The following is an 18,499-nucleotide window of genomic DNA, read 5'->3' as shown; positions in this document are numbered from 1 at the left end:
GGCTGGTTCCGTGATGCACGAGTAGAAGGCTCGAGGAACGGGTTCATTCGGCGAAGGCACATTCCAAACTTTCGTAAACACTCGAAACTTGGTCGAGAGCCGGGGCGAGTGTTGCCGCTCACCGCGTCATCGTTGCCAGCCTAGGATAGGAGAGTTCGGTGACGACGAATTTCGCGACGGATCCGCGTCGCGTGGTCGTGGCGTTCGAGCTCCGAGTCGTGACGCTGAAAACTCGGGCGAATCTCGTGACCGGAGGCGAAAACGCGGCAACGCGTAATATCGACGGCACCACGGTCGCCAACGACGACGACGACAACGTCGAAGAAGGTGGTGGCGAAGACGGCGACGAGGACGGCAATGCATAACGCCCGAAATAGAGTCGTCCTTGGCGGTACGTGTGACGTCGTAATGCTGGTCGCTCGGTCGGTCGATGACGGACGGGGGCGGCGTAGTGACGTCAGAGTTAGAATAGCGGGGTGGAGCAGGGAGGGAAGGGGAGGGGAGAAGGAGGAGAGAGAGAGAGAGAGAGAGAGAGAGAGAGAGGGAGAGCAGCAGCGTCGCGACGCCACGGAGTTTGCGCGGCAACAAGGAGTCGTTTGCGTCAAGTTTGAATGAAACTAGCTGGCCACCGCGAGGGAATACTCGCGCATCTCTCTCTATCCGCGTCGTTATGTATTTCTTTCACGGGTGGGAACGAGCGCCTCCGTTCTCGCGGCTCTGATCGATTAAAAAAAAAAAGACACTCGTCTATGCAAATCTCGGAGGACCGATTGCGTCCGCGTGACGTAATTGATCTAAACTCGGTATAGGTGGGATTCTCGGGACGCGCGTTTTTACGTGCATGTAAAAAGCGTAGCACGCGGTCACACTGACGCGCGTTCTTTAGCGAGAAACGCGCGAGATCGGTGGGAATGGGTATTATTGCGAATCGCGTAACGCGCTCTTCTATCCTCGTCGGAAACGATCGAGGAAACGATCGATCGATCAAGATTTACGCGAAATTTTAATCGCGTTGCGCTCGTCGTCCAATGACGAAGATGGAATGATAAATTCGGAGCAAAACGAAAACGCGATTACGACGAGTCTCGTCGACGTGAATATTTTTTCTTTTTTCTTTTCTTTCTTTCTTTCTTTGTTTCTTTTTTCGAACCTCGATCGATCGACGCGCTCGAGCGAGGAGAGAAATTATTAGGCTGGCGCTCGAAACGGCGTCAAAACTCGCGCGGAATACGTTTCCGCGCGGTGAAATCTATTTCAGGTGAAACAAGGCCGCGCGTCAGCCGGTCGCGTTACACATTTTTACTCGGTTCGCCCGAATTACCATAAACTTGTCGGGCATGCGGCCGACAGCAGCCTCGTCAAACCGACCGACGCGTTGCGCACGTCGCATACGACTCCTCGATTACCCGTTTCTTCCTTTCTTTTCATTTTCTCCGCCAAGCCTCCTCTCAACCTCCGAGCCTCTTTCTTTTTCTCGTGCCCCTGTTTAGGATTTCGAAGCGACGCCCCGATCTCTATCGATCCGTCGTTAATCACGACCGTGCTAAAACACGACGAATCGAGTCCTCCCGGTATTTATAGCGCCTACTGTCCGACTACTGACCCTTTCACTGTTGGCACGCGGGTTCATATGCGTCAACGTCACTTATCGATTCTCGAGACTCGTTACGCACAGTCACAATCTCATTACGCCCGGCTCGAGTAAATCTCTCTCTTTCTCCCGGAGAGCGAACACGTTTTGCATCGGCTCGCGAGCTCGAGCTCTACTGGCCCCCAAGTAGAACGCAAGGAGAAACGCGTATGCAAAGTAGATATAACGTACGCGTATCGATAGATATTTTCTGTCGATCGTTCGATTTTATACGCTCTTCCCCCTCTCCTCGAGTTTTCCGTCTCGCGTTTTCATCCATCGTATGCTCGTGATGAGCGTATAATTGGACGTTACGCAACGTTAAATTACCACGAGCTGCTCGATCAACGTTTATCGACTTCGGTATCGGTTTCGATTAATTATAATTATCACCGTACAGCTTCTTCCCCTTTCCCGATGAAAACCAGCGTTCCTTGCACGCTCGATGAAAGTTTTCGCGGCGAGGAGTCGCGTCGAGTCAGGAACCGTTACATAATTGAAGAGGCGGCGTAACATTTATGCAATATGAATCGTCGCCTCCGTCTACCAGCCCCGCGCCTTTTCAGCCCTCGCTCCCTCGCTGCCCCCTCGACCAAGCTGAGCTCGCTTCCCGATCGCGTGTCTCGCCCCGGAAACAACAGCCTATTCCCCGCCTACGCGTGGTAACCGCAGTCTCATGAAAAACGCAAAGCCGCAATCATGGGCCTCGTTGCCAATCTCGGCCAACCTGTCGTCGCGATGAACCTCCTCGCCGTTCCACGCCTCTATGCGTGCGTCTCGCGACCCCCTCCCCCTCCCTCGTGTTCCCACGAAATCGTACGGGATCGCGATTCACCCTCGTTGAAACTCGTCGAGAGAAAGGCGAGGAGAAATAAAAGAAGAGAAAAAGGAAACGGCGAGGTGTTCTGAATGAAACGAATGTGAACGTGTAAATCCGTGCGTGTTCGTAGTTCACGCGTCGTACGATCGTCGTACGATGCCGCGCACATTTTAACCGACAGGATGATTCACGATTTCGAGGATGGCGTCGAAAACGCGTGTAGCCTTAAAATTTACATTGGCGGAGGGCCGTGTTAGACGTGGTTGCGTCGCGGTGAATCGTCGTTCCCCGTTCATCGTTCCGACACGGTGAAAACGTGAAAAGTGTAACGGCACGTGACGCACGGAGTCCTCGTCGTCTCTTTGCTCGCCTTTGTGTCCCGGCCAAGCAGCCGCGGATCGCCTGCCTCGCACGTATATTTAGTTTGCCCAGTAAAACAATGCAATTGGCCTCTAGGAAGCGCTGTCCGTTCCACGGGCACTCGCCGTCAAAATACTATCCAATTTTACGATTCTACGAACAATCCCGATTATTTTCACTTCGTCATTTAACCATTTTGACGATCGACTCGAATCGTTAAGCTTCATTTCCCGTATACTCGCTCCTGTCGTTAAATCGGACACGCGGATTATTCTACGTAGATCGGTCAGAATGTAAGAATTAAAATCCAGTTTCCGAGAAATCCGCGCACGATACCAAGATATTTTCGTTAATCCACGAATTCGAATGTACGAACGTATATACGTGCTTTTTTAATGGGTTAAAGTTTTAACGAGATGGCATTAAATCGTCGATATATTACCCTTATAACTCGCGATCGAAGCGTGCACCCGTGTAGATCCGCGTTACGAATCACCGATATGATAATTATTCGTAATAAAATAAATTACGTATCGCTTTTACAGGTTTTATAATCGAGCGAAGATTTCATCGTCGATTATATATAGGATGGGATAACGTGGAAAGATTGACACGCCGCTGCGCGCTCGCCGAGCGTTTAAAAAGAATTAAGTAGTTACGGACGTGCCAGCTCAGACGGCCGACGATGCACGTCTCGCTAATGTCTGAGTCTGATTGCGGCTAACTACTTGTACTGTGAAACGGCGACCATCGCGTTATTCCGAAGGTCTATTAACGTAATACATTCCCGTGTGCCACGTGTCACTGGCTATCCGTAAACCAATCATTTTCCACGGACAAAGTATTCTCGAGGTGGGTATTCTCTTTGTGTCTTGTGAGAAAGAGAAAGAGAGAGAGAGAGAGAGAGAGAGAGAGAGACAAGGCGGAACAAGAAGGACCGTCACTTCGATCGATCAGATCTCTCGATCTCGATGCGAACTTTTACTCCCCTCGATTTACAGCCACGTTCATTTTCTTTCTTTTTTTCCTTTTTTCCTCTCCATCCGCCCCCGCGAACCTTGCATATACATCGCAATTACATGCCCACGTATAACGGTCAGGCTGACAATCGATCGTCCATCGATATCTTAACGGCGGAGTTTGAAGTCGGTGCCGCGGCACAGGAGAGCATTTAACGCGCGGAAGTCATAAGCGTTGATTTACCATTGTCACGGTCGTTACTCTCGGCGAACCTGACAATCGGTTTTCGCAATTCGACTGCGCAGCCACCGGGCACAACTCGGCACAATGCAACCGAACCAGCGACCGCACCTGCACTCGCGTTCTACGCGCCGGTTATATTTGTTCGTTCGCGTACTCTCTTCTTTCCTGCGCGGACAGGTCTCGTGCGGGCCAAGTATGTACGCGGAAAAGAAACGCCTGCCTTGCACTCGGCCGACTGCCAGACTATATTTACCTTAACGTGCTGATTACACCTGTAAAGTGTCCCATCGAACGCGCAAACCTCGCTCCTCGATCGAGCCTTGTGTCCGCACTCGAAATTTGTAATCCCGTCGTTGGATCCAAATAATATCGAGGATGCACGGCAAAAAAAAAAAAGAAAAAAAGAAAAAAAGAAGAAAAGAAGAAGAAATGACGATGATGGTGGTGATTTTTTTTTCGAAATGAAACTCGAAACGGAAAACGATGTCGGATGGATAAAAGTATATGTGTGAAAGTCGTTGAAACTTTTCCTTCTTAGAAAAGAACCGATCTGAAGTGATTCCGTTGAAGGAAAGTTAACGACCAATCAGCGCGCTGCAACCTCTGGATCCTTCTCGCAACTCGAATCGATTGGCTGAAAAGAGACGGTTAGGGGGGGGCAATTCGTCCCTTCGCTCTATCGTTCGCACCTCATCTCCTCGTTTCGCTCGTTCCTTCGCCTTTAATGCCATCCCCATTAACCTTTTTCGTTTCCCAAACAGCAGCAGTATAGAACAGTACACGCGCGCGAATTCGTTGCACGTACGCCATTGTATTTAGATCCCTGATCGATTCGATCAGTTCTAAAGGTCTCTCATCGAACTATCCTCCCCCGATGGAAAGACAAAAATCGAATCGAGAAAACGCAAACGAACTTGGAACAAAGCAACGCGAACATCGATTGCTTCGCGAAATAAAATAGAACACGTCGATCCATCTCCTCGATCGATAATCATTGTCAATCATCCAACCGTCACCACCACCATCACCACCACCACCACCTTTTAACCACAACCTGCCAGCCATCAGCGAGCATTGTACAATTTTTCTTACAATGGTGCATAATGGTTAAACTATAAACTGTGGGACTGTCTCGAAGTCTTTGTTTCACGTTTTCCCTCCTTTTTTTTTTTTTTGCTTTTCGCTTTCTTTTTTTTTTACTAGATGACTTACACTTGTTCCAGTGATCGTGGCGTTGCGCCGCGTGATGCTCGAAGTTGCGATGATGGTCATGATTGTTGTTGGTGTCCGCCGCAATGGTGACCGGGTGGTACGGTGTAGTCGGTAGATGGATCGTCGTCGACCGATCTCGTTGATCGTGATCGCGATCGTGATTTTGATCGACGACCAGATGCCTGCCGGTGGTAGCACGCTGGTGAGTGGTCGCAGCACCAACTGCGGCTGCTTCCGTGGCTGTATCCTCCACGGTACGCATCGCACGTACGATCAGCAGCACTATGGCGCCTCGTTTTTATCCGTTTCATTCACCAAACCCAGTCGGATACACCGGGGATCCCGCCCCTCGATCCTTGTCCCTCTCCCTTTTCTTTCCTTCCACCCTTTTCAAACGTTCCCGCCGCGCGCACGACGATCGACCACGACCTCGACGACCGCGATCATCCTAACGCGAACGATCTCTCGCACTTTCCTTTTCTTTTTTTTCTTTTTTTTACTTCTCCTTGCCTTCTCCTTCCTTCCTTCCTTCCTCGTCACCTCGGATTCTCTCGTTTCCGTATACACGGCACGGCTTGCGCAAGCGCGCACGTGCACGATCGGGACGTGGTTGAACGGAAAAGCGAGTTGGAAAAGTTACACGTGGTTTCGACGCGACAACAGCTGATCCCGCGCCTCCTCGAAAATACTCGGGCGGGGATAGCGCGGAGAATCGGGCAGACGATGATCCCGATGATATCACATCGATGATGATGGATGATCAAAGCGTGCTATTCCGTTGGGCGCGATAATCCCATCGAAAGATAGATTCCTTCAATGCTTACGATTGATTAGCCTCTCTCGATGATTCGGGCGATTCGGGTCGGAGCAACGGTCGTGAAGCAAAAGCGTACGCGAGAAGCGTGTGTAAAGTGAAACGAGTAAAACAATGATGAGCGACGGGGTGTGAGAGTGAAAGGGGATAACTGACAGTCGATAATTCTCTAATAAGCACGGCTCGTAAGCTCGGTGAATTTATCAGCCAACGTGGAATTCCTCGACTGTATCATTATCTGCGTGGATGAAAACGACAATCGAGAGGGCAAGAGAGAGAGAGAGAGAGAACAGGTACTACTGGTCTATATAACGTGATCCGTGAGTCGAAAGCCGCACACACATAACTCACCCACAACACAATGAAAACAAGTGGATGACACACGTGCATCACCGACCTGTCTGCGTTGTCGTAGGGCTAGACGAATCCTTCCGGAATACGTCTTCGGAGGTCAGCACTCCACCGAGGAGCTCGAACACTTCTCGCATGCAGAATCCTGTTATATTTTTCCCGCGTTCCTTCCAAAATTTATCGTTCCTCCGCCCCGAACAGTGACATCGTTGTCATCACTGTCAACGCGTCGTGTTCCCCGAAATTAAAATCGTTCGAGTCGATCGTGTCGACGAATCCTTTCGGCATCGGCACGGCGTGCACTCTTCCCTCTCTTCCTCGAAACAGATCTGAACAGATTCTTCTTACTGGCCAAATCACGGATTCAACCGGTCGGATTGACGGAGAACGTATCGCGAGGACACACCGAGTCCCGTAACACGCGGAACCACGCGTGTTCGAAACGCGCCAGTAATCTCCCTCTCTTTCGTTGGTCACGCGAAACTCAAACACAAACGTCCTTGGCTGCACCACTTTTTCTTCCTTCCTTCCTTCCTTCCTTCCTTCCTTCCTTCCTTCCTTTCTTCCTTCCTCCCTTCCTTCTCAGGGTACGTAAACCCTGGTTTCCTCGCACTTGACACGCTCTGTCTCACGATTATCCACGATCCGTTTGCACACGAAAACTCGATGCACAATCCTGTTTCTCTTTCTTTTTCTTTCTTTTTTTCTTTTTTTTTCTTTTCTTAGACGCGGATCGAAAGAAATAACACCGCGACGAGTGTTGTGACGGCGTTGATCGCGGTTAAGAACGAAAGAGAAAGGAAGTTGAACTGAGAGAAATAGCGAGGAGACAGAGATAAAGAGAGAGAGAGAAAGAAAGTGAAAAACAGCGCGGGCACGTTTTGCAAGAAAGCGATACGCTCTCGCACGGGTGGCCGGCCGCCGCGTAACTGAGTCTGGATCGCGCGCGTTCCTCCGCTATATTAAAACCGTAGCGTGTATAGCGACGGCGGCGGCGAACGGCGCTAACGATGACGTCACCTTTGGACGTCATAAACACACACACGACAGCAGCCGGCGGATCGATGGACCTGGCTCGAGTGAGCGTCCCTATTGGCCCACGCGGCTGATGATGCCGCTGTAATGACGTCAGCACACCACCTACCGATCACCATCTCCCTCCACCCGGATATCTAACCCCACGCAAGCCAACCCAATCTAACCCGACCCGATCCAACACACTGTTATATACCGGATCATCTCTTCTCTTCCTCTTTTCTTTCTCTTTCTCTCTCTCTCTCTCTCTCTTTCTTTCTCCCACTCCCTCTCTCCCTCTCCCTCTCTCTCGCTCTCGCTCTCTCCTTTTCTTTCTCTTTTTTCCTTTCCCTCCTTCCTCGAGGAAACATCTCGTTTCCGTTGCACCCTTCGCCCTCGATAGCTCGTTACGTTTCGACACCTTCTACTTCACAGCCGTCGGGTTTATTTCCATCTTCCGTGGCCGTCTCTTTTCCGCGTTTGGCGCTCTCCTGGCCCGTTTTCCGTTCACATGTCGAGTTCAGCTAGTGGTCGCGCGCGACGCGTGTCTTGGCACCGACGATCTCGTATGAATTATCGATGAGACGCGGGTTAAAACGGACCTTGGATACTGACGGATGGAAATGGAACATTGGCAATGTCGTTTATTAACCCTCGAGAAATTATCGGAGCGATGCGAGGATTTATAAATACAACACTCGTTGTTACTCGAAGGGAACAACGTCGAATAATCGTCGCAGCATCTTTTTTTTTTTTTTTTTTTTTTTTCATCTAATCGTCTCGAGACGATTCGACGTATAATAAAAATTTGATATATTTCGGGTTCGGAAAAACAAGAGGAAAACTCTCGTTAAACTCTCGTGATGTAATCAGGATATCGAAGAATTTTTTCTCTTCGTTTAATGCTCGATCGAGCGGCGCGTGCGTTACAAAATTTTATTCGCTTTTTACGGAATGAAGCAATTCTGCGTAAACAAGGAAATCGATACACGAGTTGCAGTTCGAGTTGCTCGTTTTGTATCAACGCGTTACACGCGACCATAGTGAACGATAATTTATACTTTATATAAACATAGTAGGATGGTGAACAAAATGCATAGCGTACTTCCACCAGGTCGATTAAAAAAAACGAGAGAGCTTATCCACAAAGATCGTTCCTCCCTATTTATCGTTCCGTCCAATTTCACCCTTTTGATCTTACTCGGTTAACCGGCAATCGAAAGTGTCGTCGTTACCTCGATCGATCTCCTCTCTCCTCCTTTATCCGTCGCGATTCACCGCGGATAAATACCGATATAAATCACCGGGAGAGCGTAAAACGGCCTCTAATTACGGCCGATACGATTCGCAATTATTCACCTCCGCCCGTCAATCCGAAACGCGGCGTTTATCCCCGTCAATGGACCGGGTCGCGGGATTGACGTGCAGAAGCGTGATTAAACGTGAAATCACATCGCAGGAATCCTCGACGAGTTCCTTGACGATCACGCGGCCGGAAATAATGCCGGAATTAATGCATCTGGTGGAATTCTGGTGGCAAAACTACGTCACGATCCCTCCCTCCCGCATCCGCGCATCCGCGTAGTGGATCGTAGCGTAGTAGACCTAGGGGTGAAAACGACCTGGATCAGAGGAGGAAGAGGAGGAGGAGGAGGAGGAGGAGGAGGAGGAGGAGGATAATGGAGGAGGTAAACGAAATACGGAAGGGGATGAGGAGGGAGGGATGGAAGGAAGAAAGACTACGGGCTACGATTCACCGCCTCGTTGTCGAGGAATGCCCGCTCTCGTTTCCACTCTCTTCAACTACCGAGACTCCACCACCTCTGCAACCTTCATTCATGCATCACTCGAGCTACTACCCCCCGCAGCTCCCTCCCGTCCTCTGCCGTCTCTCTACCCCCAACCGCGGTGACTGGTGCACGCGTGGCAGAGCGGAGGCGTAAGCACGAGCCGACGTCGCCCCAGTTAATCACCCGTAAGACGAGCTCACTTCGACACGTGACGAAACACCCGGTATCGTGTCGGCCACCTGTGAAACGAGCACTGATCTGGAAGAGGGCGCGAGAGAAGGATAAGGTCGTTCGATCGGTTCGCCGGACGGGGGACCCTTTGGCGAGAATTCAGCCGCAACGAGAGCCGACGACGACGATCCTCTACCGAGCTGACCGAGTAAATTCAAGGAATTTCAGCGTCGAGTTGTCGCTTCACGGAGAATATTCACGCTCTCTTTGGGAGGCTGCGTTTAATTAATAAGCGGATAAAACGGCGAAAGATGGATATTAATCGATCGAGTATAATATATAAGCGGCCGGGTCATGCAAGGTTAAGCACGATTAACGTCCTCGAAACGAATTCTTCTCGCCACCGTTTCTTAAAAATTCTACGGCTCGCCGTTACCTCGATGAAACGAGTTAATCTCGCGTCACCGAGATCAATCGAACGATAAAGACGCGTTTATGCTATATTATACATAATGCATAGTTGGAAGATGAAGACGTTCGTGGTGAGAGAGCTTAAAGAGAGCTTTCCTCTTCCACTCGTTGCCCGTAAATCGAGCACTGATCTAGGATAGTCCGGGAGAAGGTAAGGTCGTTCGATCGATCCGCAAACCGGAATCTTCCGGTGAGACGTCTCGGCCGAAGGCCGGCGTGACTATCAAAACGATTGGCTGCACGAGACAGTATGTTGAACGTTGTGACAAGTTTAGCTTTGCATTAAAAATGAAAGAGAAAGAGATACAAGGAGATATTAAAAAAAAAAAGTTGTTTGCCTCGGCACGCTCCAGTGGCACAGTGTCGAATTGGGTGATAGATTCAAAATTGTTGAATCTTCAAGGAAATCGGATGGAACTGCTCGTTGTTCGATTAACTCATAAATATTTATCGTGCTGGCCACTTTCGATCGTCCGATTCTCCGTTTCTCCGCTCCTCTGATTCCGATTCTTTCCTAGAATTTTAGACGAAGTGGGAAAACCTATCCGCCCGATTATTTAAAACGATCTAACGTTTTATTTGCGTATATTCCCTTTCTTAATCGAAACAGAAATACGATTTCTTCTCCCGACACCTTGTTTTCACGATCACTCGGTCAACTCGAATTATTTACTCATTTTCTTTAATTAGCTCGCCACCGCTTTGTGCCGCCTGCTGAAGATTATTGTACCGTATAACGTTGCTTGGGAGCAGTACGGCGCATAATTTTTTATTAGGTTGTGGGATGACCTTTCTCCCGTATAATGCGCTGTCAGTGGAAAAGCACCGTGGATGCCAGTGAACCTCTCTCTCGTCCCGTCCCTCCCTTATATCGCTTTTCACTCTCAATGTAGACTTCCCGTTACGATGCGGTCTAAGCTCATCACGGATCGATTAAAAAATTTTTTCCCCCGATTCGAATGGCGGCCAGGTTGCATAAAACCCCGTGTTATAGACCTATTATTCCTTGGAGAAGAATTCGAGAAGAAACGATGCACCTATTCGATACGAGGTATAGATGAGAACGAGACGATGGACGAGTAGGATATTCTCTTTTTTCTCTCTTTCTTCTTTTTCGTTTCTTTTTTTAGAAAATCGCCTATGATAAATAATAAATCGCCTCTTTTGCTTGAAAAATCGGAAGAAACGCACACACACATCCATGCAAGTGTTCCGGGAATGGATAATTTGCCTTGAGACGGTCGTTTATCACCCTCTTGTCGAATCAACGAACGGACGAGATGGTGATTTTAAATTTAATACGTTAGACGTTGATTTAATGGCGGTGTTTTTCTATAATTGCATCGCATTACGCATGAATTAAGACGCTCGATGTTACGTATTAACCCTTGACTCGGCGGGGTGAAACGGTTATGGTTACGTAACCGGTAGAGGCGGTTTGACCTCAATTAACAAAGTAGATGGAATATATCTTTGCGGGGACACTATCTCGCCTAGGATGTTTCGTATCAAGACGTATAAATCCTCCGGTAATATCAATATTTTATTCCTCTACATTCCCCGCGAATCACGATAGATCCCTCTATAGAACGATATACCCCTGAACTTTTCTGCACTTCACCCGGCAACGAACCAAAGATAAATTGCGCCGAGCTCTAGGAAGACACCTATTACAATCAATCATGCACGTTCTGCAAGAACAACGTGACTCACTTTAACCTGCCGGATTACCAGGTGAGAGATAAATTTCGCCATTAACGCCTCCTCTGTCAACATTTCTGGGGATCGTGCATGGAACGTGCAAGGAGGTGAACCGGTGTGTTCTTAAGCCCGAATTCGAGAGCGCTCGTTTCGCTCGTCGGTCCATCGCGGGAATAAAGGATGCGAGCGGATCACAGAGGCGTGGAAAAAGGAGAAAGAGAGCGAGAGAGAGAGAGAGGAGAAGAAGGAACCGGTTGTCGTTATGGGTTCTCCCGTAGTCAGGAAGACCCTGGGCGAGGGTGAGAGGTTTACATACTGTATTACGTAACACCGGCCGCGTGTAACGTCGGGTTACAAGACGAAAGTCGAGTGTCGCGCTGATATTCGTGCAACGAGAGTTCACGCACGTTTATAACACTATTTATAGAATACGAACGTTCACCTTTTATGTTCACCAAACACCGATGAAGAAGGAAGATCGAGCGGGATGAAAAACGATCGTACTTTCGTTTCGTTTCTAAGGGACATTTTTCAACGCCACGATGCACAGCAGCGATATAATTATTATTTATGCGATGTGTCTGATCAACGAGTGTGCGGGTACGAAATCGTTTCTCGAACCGAGGGGAAATACGAACGCGATATAGTCGAATGGTCGAATAAATTGTGTCGCGATACCGTGCGTTTCTGTTTACTTTTCTATCGCGTCCATCGAGGACAATTATGCAATAGTACGATTCGATTTTCCCTAGAGGAGATAGCAAAAAAAATGGAAGAAATGACGGATAGAAATCTCTAATTATTTCGTAATAATAAACGATCTTCACGATTCTTTACGTTGAGAATCGTAACGTGGACGTACAATTGGATTAAAGCATGCGCACATCTATATCGCTATAGATTCCTCCGTCTGATTACGTTAATGGTAACGTGTAAATATAATTACATCTCCTCTTTGCGTAACTTATCACCGTTTAGAATGCTAATATTTTGTTTACGATTGCGGTAACACGCCGGTATATCGTGTACCTCTGTAATGCTAATTACAGAGCTCTTTTAATCGCATGCTCGATGAATCTTCGAGCGAACGCCGCGCCGGCTGTTTCCATGGTGAAACGTCGACTCGTTTCTTTGCCGCTCACGAGCTTAAATACAGAGCCCGTACACCGCGATCCAATCGACACGTGACCATTTTTTAAGTTTGATAGTCGGTAGTCGGCGATACACGCGTCCGTTAACCACGGGACACACAACTCGTTCTCCTTGTAATTTTTCCACGCGCGACCCTCCTCGCGCCATAAATCGACGGCTAATTCTATCTTTCTTTGCCCATGAATGAAAATGCTAATAAAGCAACCAGCGTCGACCCAGCCGATCGGTGGTCAATAATGGTAGAACGGTGCACGCCGCACACTTTCATTTTCACCGCAACACCGATACTTCCCCGCGCCAGCGTCGTTTCCCAGCCCTTACACGACACACATCGCGTGGGCGTCGAGTCTTTAACGGAACCGCACGTGGAACATTGTATAACGCATACGCAACGAGCGCGCGCCCGAGCTGTCAAGGAAACGCGAGAAATGGAAACAGGAGCTAAACCAGTCGAATCGATTCGTGTTATACGCAAATGTATTTCGTTGTACGATCGGAAAATGCTGAATCGCAGCTACGATTCCCAGTTGTGTATTCCCCTCGTTGCGAGCAACCGATTCTGAGGTTCCGTCTAATTTTATATCAAAGGCTGATGTAAAAGTAGGATTATCGAACGTTATCCGCTATTAGGACGCGTTGATTCACTTTGATTGCTTCATTCATACCAACAATTTTTCAATTAATTTACACGTCATTCTTTGCGCTTATCTCTGTACCGTTTAATCTTATCGATTGGAACGTACGTACGTACTTACGTACACACACACACACTCGTGTACACGTAACACTTTCCCTTATGATTTTCAATTTCGTACGACGATCGAATATCAAAAACTTATCGCGTAACGTATGAAATCCATCGTATAAATCGTTAACAGATGTTAGTGTTAATTGAAAAAGGAATTTAAAATTTCACCAATAAAGATATTTCTTCTCGCTAAGCCCGAAATTCATGCATCCTCGGTTTACCTCCGGTTCCTCGTTTCACATTTATTATGATTTCTCTGCGCATCTCGCCTACGTAATTCATCGGACAGCGTGCTCGAAGAAAGTTGCACGCATCCACGGTAGACGATTCTTTTTCGTCCCCGAACAGGCTCGTCGCTTCTCGCCTCCCTGGACCAGGACCGATCCTCTGCTATCGTTCCTCCTCTCTTGTCTACCTGTTCTCTTCCCTTCCTCTATGTCTCTTGCTCTTCCTGTCTATCCCTCTTCCTCTCTCACCCGGACTCTCCAGGTTTCTCTTCCTCTCTGTTTCCCCTCCTCTCTCTCTCTCTCTCTCTTTTTCTCCTCCTCCCACCCGATAGATCAGAGAACGATGGGCGATTAGCGCCGCGTGTGAAAGGGAAAGCGAGCGGCCGGCTTCACGGAGGAGGACGATCGACCCGGCACACGATTCGAAACGACTCTCTCCTCCGTACGTAATGTATTCGTCGTCTCTCCTGCGCCCACTCCTTTCTCACCTTCTCTCTTTTACCACGCGACCATCTGTCCGTGTCTCTCTTTCTTTTTTCCTATCAACACCCTCCCCCTCCATCTTTCTATCTTCTCTCTCTTTCTATCTCCCTATCTCTCTCTCGAACGTTGGAACGACTTTTTAGAGGATGATTTAATTGCCAAGTAACCGCGATGCCCCTTTCTTCTTTCTCTTCTTCTTCGTTTCGAAAAGTTTCCCCGATGTGGGTCACGAATTTATATTGGAGAGAGATGATCGATCGATGGTCTATTCTCTTCTCACGCGCTCAGGCTAAATAAGATTTGCATTGTATTTTGGTATATATATATATATAAAACGTTCGAGAAATAATAGAACTTCGGGGGAAGGAGAAGGAGGAGAAGGAGGAAGAGGGGTAGTTTAGTTCGATTAGTTCTTGTATTTGGAAAAAAAAAATGGAAGAATTGCCGTTTAGAATCGCAAAAAACAATGCAGATCGAAAACAAACGATTGGCGAAGCGTATTCGAATCGAGGCGAACTTCTTCTGAAACGAATTCCAAATTTTCAACTCGTTTCGGTTCGAGTATTGTGCGCGCCTTGGTCAAAAAATCGGTATAAAATACTGAAATTCGTTGCGTCGTTTGAGAGATGTCTTCCTCTTCGGTATAACTTATCGAGGTATTTTCCTCCTCGAGGATTATTTTGAATACCATGGAGATCTGAAACGCGTAGAGAAGATGGTACTTTCTTGGCAAGAATTTGAAACGCGCTCAACATCTTCGAGACGCGAGGGGATAGCTGTTATTAACATTGTTGCGGCACATTTCCACGTTTTATTATCGTCACTGATAATCAATTCGAAACCGCGAGCCCGCAGACAAAAGGACGCGAGTACACGCGCATGGAATCCTCTTCGTAGAAGCGAGAACCACGCGATCCCGAGTTTCGTGCGTACATCCACCGCTGCGTTTCCGCGTTGCTATGCTAATGAGAGAGCGTCGAAGACCAAGAGCATTCTTGGACGAGCTTCGACCGAAAGTTACTACGATCTCGAATTCGCCGACGAGATGAGAATCGAATATTTATACGTTTTACAAGCGACATTGACACGGAACGAAATCGCGTCAAAAGATTGATCGATAACATGACGCTTTTCTAATGTCATGTTGATCAGATTAAGCGAATATATGTGTAAAAAAAAATATATATATATATAAAACAGCGATTAAATTTGTCTAATTATTGAAACGATGTAAGAACGAAGTAATGTAACAAGCGAATATGTAATGCAGTTGTAGAAAAATATACTAAATATTGCCAAGTTATAGTGATCAAGTTAACAAGCTCTTGCTTTTCTTCCATTTCCTCGGTATCTATATAGATATGTATCTATATACGAATCTTTACATTCCTAGCAACAATTTATTTCTATTGAATCAAACTTCAATCAACCGTCAATAATCATCGAGGCTTCTTTCCCAAAAACTTATTTCGAATCGAATTTATAATCTCCAAAGGCGGGAAACGATTCTGAAATCCTCTCGATATCTAAAAACGTATCCGATATCTATTAGGTCCGGTGAAACCGAAAAGAGAAACCATCCTTGAACGAGTATCGTTTACCGCCATCGTTCTCCAATCCTCGAAAAAGACAAATATCCGATTGAAATCGCGACATCGATTGTTCATTACGGATACAAAACTGGCGGATACGTCGGCCGACCCGAGCTTTTCAACCATAACGCATCCCGATCCACGATCTCGAACGGCTTCCTCGACATTCATGACCGTCCAACGTATCGACGATTTTCTATCCAAGACAGTAGCTTCCCGGTTTGGCGGCACCGCGGTCACGATTATAACGCCATATAGAGGGAGCCGACAGCGAGTCGTGGGGTCACACGCGGGGTCGCCGATGGGTTGTATGCTTTCTGACTCGGAACCTTACCCGCCACCCTTTTCGCTCCACTCGAACCCATTGGAAGAAAGATGGAAAAGGTACACATCTCCCCTGTGGGAGAGTCGATCTCTCGAGCCGTAAGGAAAACAACTCTGGTCTCGTCTCGTCTCGTCCCTGATCCGCGCTATATAACTCGTTAACGAGTATCCTCGTTATCTTTTCCCGTGATTTCGCATCCACACCGCTGCATCTTCTGTTTCTGTTCGAACGTTCGCGAGTGGATACGTATACGTGGATCGCTTAGTGGCGATGCGATGCGGTTAGTGGTGAGGAGAGCAATGAAAAGGGGAGGGAAGGAGGGAGAGAAAGGAAGGAATCGTGATGGTGGAAGGGAGGGGGAGAGAAGGAAAGAGAAAGACGCGGTTGGACAGGATGGTGGAGAACCGCGGGAAGGTCGTCCCCCTTCAGCCTTCGCCAAGACACACAGGTACTTTCTCCCATAGTTTTTCGGTGTCGTCTTTTGCATGCTTCCCTGCACCGACCGGCTACAACACCTCTCCGACTTCTCCGCCGACTCGTCAGGAAGCTTTCTGCGCTTGTACCGGGATTGTTTATGCCTCGTTGGACAACGCGGCACGTCGCCAGGACGCGATACGATTCGAGACGGCCGTGCTCCGTGTTTAGGTGGGTCAATGGTCCGAGAGCTCCTGGAGAAACTACCGGTTGTTGGGAAAAATCCCGAGAGCTCGGGATGGGGAATTTATCGTTGCCTCGTGGGTACCGTTATTACCGATCCGATTTCGCGAGGCTGGAAGTAGAATGAGGAAGGAAGCGACCGGTTGCCTCTCCATGCCTCTTCTTCTCGGAGTGCTGTTTCGAAACGGTGCAGCTTCTCCTGTGAGAGAGTGAGAGAGCGTCATCTTCCGGAGAAACGATACTGGACGGAATTCGCTTATTATTTACTGGAGACTGGAGAATTTTTATCAACGCATTTTTAACAACGGAGCAACGATTCCTGCTCCGTCGACGATGAATTTCCATTCGATTCATTTTTAACTTTCAACTTGCAATTGATCGATGAAAAATCATGGCTCGGGAATAATTTCAAGGAGAAATTTCTCGAGAATTCTCCGAGAAATCATCCGATCCGAGGGAATCGTACGAGGGTTAGGTTTCTAGAAGTCGATCCGTGTGTAAGTTTTGATGGCCAAAGCAGCGGTGGTTTTAAGTTTCCGTTACACCACTGTGTAATTTCGCTGATTTACGATCCTCTCTCGAGACTATCGCCCCCTGCGTTCGATCATCTGGCGGGGAGAACAAAAGGATCTGTGACCGGTCGCCACCACTTGCCCGAGGAAAACAGCGGAATGCCGGGTAAACAGGTTGCGTGAGATCGCGGATATATAGGTTTGTCGTAGCAGATGTGGAAGAGGATGTGGCACGGAAAACGAAGGAAAGACTCAAAGATGAGATCTCGAGGATGCACGTAATACGGGTTTCATCGTGTTTGACGGATGACTAATGTTGAACCGCCGCTGCGAGCAACGCTCAACCGAGCGTACAATGTCGTTAACAACTGTGCTTGGCCTTGGTCAGGAATAGTTAACGGATTGAACATTTTTTCAGATTCCGTATCTGTTTCCTGCTATCCACATTGTGACTACTCCTGCGCACGTGGTTTGTCATTGTCTCTGAATGTTTATCTAGCATCTACCAGTGCAAATCTATAATTATCTGCAATTTTTCATTTCGTTCGTTGTCATTTTGGTTCCTTTTCATACATACATACATACATATATGTACATATAAATGGATTATCCTTTCAATCCTTATAAAAGGATATTGCTCTGCGATCTAATTTTCAATACTTTTAGTATCGTTAAAGTTCAAATATTTGGTTCGTCTATTGGCTCGAAGCCGAGATCGGATTATCGATATTCTTCTTTCAAGCAAGTCCAACGAAGAATTAAATACCGCGATGCTTAAACAGTTACCATACGCAATGCTCGATTCGCGGTTGGATACCGGAGACCCTGTACGGAATACTCACGGAATTTCGCAATGATCGTGTCAACATTTATCGATTTAACGTATATAACAGCGTTTCAAATGTTCCACGTCGCAAATAGTTCAAAGTAAGTTCGTGCCGCGGTTTAGATTTACTCGTGTACTTAAGTAATATTGCTCACTGCTCTTGCCAATTACTTACATTAAGTAATCGTAAGAGATTCTCCTCCTTGCGCGCCGACTTCTGATCCTGCCGACGCGGAGACAAGCGGTAATTATGCATTTACGAGGACGCACGTAGACTACAACTTTCGCCTCTCTAATTACGGCGGAAGATAATCTCTTGCCTGGCTAGGATTTTAATGGGACGAACAGGAAATTCGTTTAAGACGTTTCGATCCATCGATTGTTGGTCTTCTCGCGCATACGATCGGCGCCGGCTGCATCTGGCCGGCCAAACGGTATCA

The 18,499-nt window shown here is 47.8% G+C and overlaps 1 protein-coding gene across 5 annotated transcripts in view; it reads right to left on the bottom strand.

The window, feature by feature from the left end:
- LOC108000193 (probable nuclear hormone receptor HR38) overlaps positions 1-7,645 on the bottom strand; it is a 41,241-nt gene extending 33,596 nt beyond the window's left edge. The window contains exon 1 of one of the 5 annotated variants that reach the window (XM_017060407.3): positions 5,226-7,645. In XM_017060407.3, coding sequence (XP_016915896.1) covers positions 5,226-5,487 — 262 coding nt within the window. In that variant the 5' untranslated portion in view covers positions 5,488-7,645. Of the gene's footprint in view, positions 1-1,603; positions 4,406-5,225 lie in introns of those variants that run through there. The other 4 variants (XM_017060406.3, XM_017060409.3, XM_062083823.1 and 1 more) reach the window with 4 other exon arrangements.
- Between the last annotated feature and the right edge of the window lie 10,854 nt (positions 7,646-18,499).

Source organism: Apis cerana, linkage group LG13, assembly GCF_029169275.1.
Source record: "Apis cerana isolate GH-2021 linkage group LG13, AcerK_1.0, whole genome shotgun sequence".
Taxonomy (NCBI): domain Eukaryota; kingdom Metazoa; phylum Arthropoda; class Insecta; order Hymenoptera; family Apidae; genus Apis; species Apis cerana.
This window is presented reverse-complemented; position numbering and strand designations above follow the sequence as displayed.